Source organism: Argentina silus (genome assembly GCF_951799395.1).
Source record: "Argentina silus genome assembly, chromosome: 17".
Lineage (NCBI taxonomy): Eukaryota > Metazoa > Chordata > Actinopteri > Argentiniformes > Argentinidae > Argentina > Argentina silus.
This window is the reverse complement of record NC_139671.1, coordinates 5,911,247-5,916,246: the sequence shown is the minus strand read 5'-3', so window position 1 is coordinate 5,916,246 and position 5,000 is coordinate 5,911,247. Positions and strand designations below refer to the sequence as shown.

Genomic DNA, 5,000 nt, shown 5'->3' with positions numbered 1-5,000 from the left:
GCCATCTGCTAGTCTGTGAGATTGTGGGCGGCATCGGTCATCATTGTATCCAACAGCAGCAGGACCCTGCTCTTTCATTCTCTCTCTGTCACTATCAAATCTCTCCTGACTGGCCAGTCACACAGTCAGGCAAAAAAAAAAGCAACGTTGTTGTTGAAATGATGCCCCCAATGTGGGGTCAATCGATCGGTTCATCGATCATACAATAGCACCCATCAACCAATCGATTTTTCAAAAACCTGGGTCTGACCCATCCCTACGATGGGCTACACAGTACCATGTTTTGGAAAGGAAAGCGTAAGGATGGGTGCATTGAGGAAGGTAGGATAGAGGTTACTGTATGCACTGAACACACACACACACACACACACATACACACACACACACACAGACCCACACACACAGACCCACACACACACACACAAACTCCATGAACTTCAAGATGGCGCAGAGTATGGCTGCCATGCTACGGGAGAGAGGTCGACCGCCTGGCCCAATACAGCCAGGAGAACAACCTCTCTCTCAACACCGACAAGACCAAGGAGCTGGTGGTGGACTTCAGGAAGAGAGGCCGGGAACAGGACCCTATCACCATTAATGGGTCCGCAATAGAGAGGGTCAACAGCTTCAAGTTCCTTGGCGTCCATATCTCCAACGACCTCACCTGGGACGAGCACACCAATCAGGTTATGAAAAAGGCTCAGCAGCGCCTCTTCCACCTCAGGAAGGTTGGCATGGGGCCCAAGATCCTGCGGACCTTCTACAGGGGCACTACCGAGAGCATCCTGACGGGATGCATCACTGCCTGGCACGGCAACTGCACCGCCCTCAACCGCAAGGCGCTGCAGAAGGTGGTGCGGACAGCTGAGCGCATCAGTGGATGTGAGTTTCCCTCCATCCAGGACATATGCAACAAGCGATGTGTCAGCAAAGCCCGGAGGATCATCAGAGACCCCAGCCACCCCAATCACAGCCTGTTTGAACTGTTGCCGTCCAAAAGACGGACCCTCCTCCGGAGCCTCAGGGCCAAAACTCAGAGGCTCTCCAACAGCTACTTCCCCCAGGCCATCAGGCTCATGAACAAGCCTACCCCAAACCCATGACTTTACCCCCAGCACACCCACAGAATGGACTCTACCAGCACACAGTCACTTTAACAACGCCTCTTACACCAACGGCACAGTGCAATAATAATGACATTCCACTGAACCACTTTACTTTTTTATTCTACTATTTATACTGGAATTGTGTCTTGTCTATTGTCTTGCGTCCCCAACAATCGTCACTGTCCACACACACACACACACATAGAAGTCGATGCTGAGTCAGCGTGGGGGAAGGATCGAGATATACAGATAAGAGACTTTTTGAATGCAGGTACTATAGTAGTAGTGCACTATTAGCTAGGTGGTGCTAGCCTAGCAGGCAGCATCGGCCCAGAGCTGTACTTATAACAGAGGGGCTTCTGTCCAGAACAAGTAAACAAGTCTGCCTCTACCCCGTGGCTGACCCCGTAGCCTCTCGCTGTGAGTGATACTGCTTCAGACCTGGCCAAGTCTGGGGAGACTCCACCTTAAACACAAACAGACACAGACAGTACTCCAGACTGCTGTTGGTTGTAAATATAGTACTTTTATAGTCAACAAATCAGTGGTATTCAGTGGAGTCATTGCCGTGTAGAAGAGCACAGTCGGAACGAGTTTAGTTAGTGTGAAGTGGTGTGTCTGTTTTCTTCAAGTTTTGCGAAATTCGCAAAATGCTATGCTATGTCCTAAAAACTGTATTCTTTCGACAAGGAAATCATTGTGGCCTATTCTAGTATGCTTCTGTAAGTTTTTAACCCTTGGAATGTACTTGTAATGAGAAACATGTGATGGATAATGTAATAAAACCAATGAAGACTGTCTTCTTAGGCCTAAACACACACACTCACACACGGACACGCACACGCACACGCACACGCACACGTACACGCACACGCACACACACACACACGCACACACACTGCACGCCCAGAGTTAAGTTCCTATGGGGTTTTTTGGCTGCCCTTTAGATTGCCAGTGTGAAAATCACAAGTGCCAGCCAGCTGTATTCCGGCTGGTCGCCTATCTTTCCAGGAGGTACCTCAAAGCCACATTCATTGTCATCAGGACCCTTTCAGTCCAAATACAGTGACAGTTGGCTCAGTTCTAGCTGTCACGATTACACAGAATGTCACAGTGGGTCGTCCCCCCCGGCCCCCCATGCCCCTGTCTGATGTCTGATCTGACCCCTTGTGATTGGCTGTTCCCAGGCGCGGTGGAGTTTCCCTCCTACCTGATTGGCTGCTTTATGATGGACAGGGTGGGCAGGAAGAGGACGTGTGCCCCTGCGCTGCTACTGAGTGGCATCGCCTGCATGCTCATCATCCTGGTGCCCAAAGTACGTACCTGGGGTGGGGGTGGGGGGTGGAGGAGGGAGGGAGGGAGGGGGGGAGGAGGAGGAGGGAGGGAAGTAGGGGGGACGGATGAGGGGAAGGAGGGGGGAGGAAGGAGAGAGGAAGGGTGACGGAGGGAGGGGGAATGGAGGGGAAGAAGGAGGGAGGGGAGGGGAGGAGGGGGGACGGAGGGAGGGGGGAGGGGGGGAGTAGGAAGGAGGGGGGGGAAGGAGGAAGGGGTGGGAAGGGAGAGGAGGGAGTGAGGGAGGGAGGGGGGGGAGCGAGGAGGGGAGGACAGCAGCGACATGCATACCTGTGTGTGTCTGAGAGAGAGGGAGAAGAGAGGAGGAGAGAGGAGGAGGGAGAGACAGTTTTAAACATCTTTGTTTTCAATACAATCAGTGGATGTAACATGTTCATCTTTCGAGAGAGAGAGAGAAAGAGAAGGAGAGAGAGGGTGAGTGGTTTGAGGCGTAAGTTCAAGGTTTCATGGGACAAATTGCTACATCTCTAAGAGCCACTGTTTTGTCACACACATACCGGACACCAACCCAACTTTGTCTCCTGACAGTTCTCCCTTAGATCCTTATGCTAAGTATGGCTCCACTGCTCTCATCCAACCTGACCTGACCTGACCTGACCTGACCTGACCTGACCTGACCTGACCTGACCTGACTCAGTCTTGTGGTGGTGTAAGGTCCACCCTGTGCTCTGAGCTCTGACTCAAGTGATGCAACACTCACAGCAGGTCATAAACCCCCCCCCCCCCCCCCCCCCAAATGACCTCGTAGACCCTTCTGAGAGGGTTAGGGTTAGGGGTTTGGAGAGAGGGGGAGAGATAGAGAGGGAGAAAGGGGGAGAGAGAGAGAGAGGAAGAAAGGGAGAGAGAGAGGGAGAGAGAGCCTCGAACCTAAGGCAATTGTCTGTCATTTTGATGTGATAGACAATAACGTTTTTTTTAAATTTGAATTTGAGAGAAGGAGAGGGAGAGAGAGAGAAAGGTAGAAAAGGAGAGAGAGACAGAGAGGGAGAAAGGGAGAGAGAGGGAGAGATAGAGAGAGATAGAGAGGGAGAAAGGGAGAGAGAGAGAGAGAGAGAGAGAGAGAGAGACAGACCACAACACAACCTGTGCTTAACCCTCTACCACCTTCTTTGGCAAATCTATTCCAGAAATAATCAGAGCAAATATTGACAGTAACAACAACCCACCGTATATTCCTGAGAATCACCTCTGTTTCCAGAGAAAGCCTCAGCCCATGAGAAAAATAGTGAACACAACAATCTTCTTGTGATATTTGTGAGGGCTGTATGAGGTCTGAAGGCAACACACTTTAACCTAGATGTCCTAGGAAGGGCGACCTCATCCAGAGAGCAAATATGTTTCTAAATACCGTTGATACACTGACCTGTTGTATCCAGACATCGGACATCTTACACCACATGGTGATATCAGCTCACCCAAAACTGACCTCCATGATCCCCCCCCCCCCCTTACGAACAGCGCAGTGTGTGTGTGTGTGTGTGTGTGTGTGTGTGTGTGTGTGTGTGTGTGTACTGTAGGCACTATACCCTTCACTGGTTAGTGGTTAATGCTTCCTGATGAAGCAAGACATTTGTTTAGTTGTAGTTCCCCTGATAGCAGTGGCTGGGTTTTGAAAGTATGTGTTTGTACTGTGTGTGTCTCTCTCTCTCCCTCCCTCTGTCTCCCTCTCCCTCCTTTCCCTCCTCTGACCTACCCTCCCCCTATCTTTCACTACATACGCATATGTATGTTTGCTTTGGGGATGTGTGTGGTAAGATTCAAGGTAAACACACACACACACACACACACACACACACACACACACACACACACACACACACACACACACACACACACACACACACACACACACACACACACACATTATGTGCCAGAGGCTGGAGAGTGGAGAGTGGTGGTGGAGGAGGACTACCTTGGACTGGTTTAGTCCAGCTGCACAGCCCAACATGGTGGTAGTACCAACCGCAATAGACAGCACAACAGAATACAATCATCGTGTAAACGAAGACAGAACGTTACATGACTGAAACACAGCCACGACTCACAGAGGATTCAGTGGTGGCCAGTGGCCTGGGGTGGTCCAGTGGTCTAGCACCACGGCCTACGGTAGATACATATTCCCATGTTCGGCGTGGGTTCGAATCCGGCCAATAACCCTGCTGACATACCCCCCTTACTTTCCTGTCTTTCTCTACTGTCTCTGTCCAATAAAAACTGGAGAACCTCCCCCCCCCCCCCCTAAAAAAAGTGTGCAATTCAATCTCAGAGGGGTAGAGTTCTCCCCTTCCACTCTCTCTCGACACACACAGATGTGAGGCGGTGCTGGGTCTGGATTGGTTGCTGGGGAGTGGGAGGCAGCTTTGGCTGAGTCGATCACATTCACATACCACAGAGTTCCTTTGCCAAGTACATTAGCAGAGAGCATAGCCAAGATACTTGTAGTAGAGAAGAGAGAGAGAGGGGGATACTCTCTGTAAATACTTCAGATTGCTTTTGCAAACTACAATTGTTCTTGTAGTAGACGTAGACAAAGCCAATGTA

General features: G+C 50.7%; 1 protein-coding gene across 1 annotated transcript in view; it reads left to right on the top strand.

Annotated features, from left to right (window-relative positions):
* Positions 1 to 5,000, top strand: part of slc22a16 (solute carrier family 22 member 16) — a gene marked incomplete at both ends in the record, with an annotated part of 11,646 nt that overhangs the window by 5,311 nt on the left and 1,335 nt on the right. Inside the window, one exon of the mRNA XM_083688794.1 lies at positions 2,294 to 2,421. Coding sequence (XP_083544920.1) covers positions 2,294 to 2,421 — 128 coding nt within the window. The remainder of the gene's footprint in view (positions 1 to 2,293; positions 2,422 to 5,000) is intronic.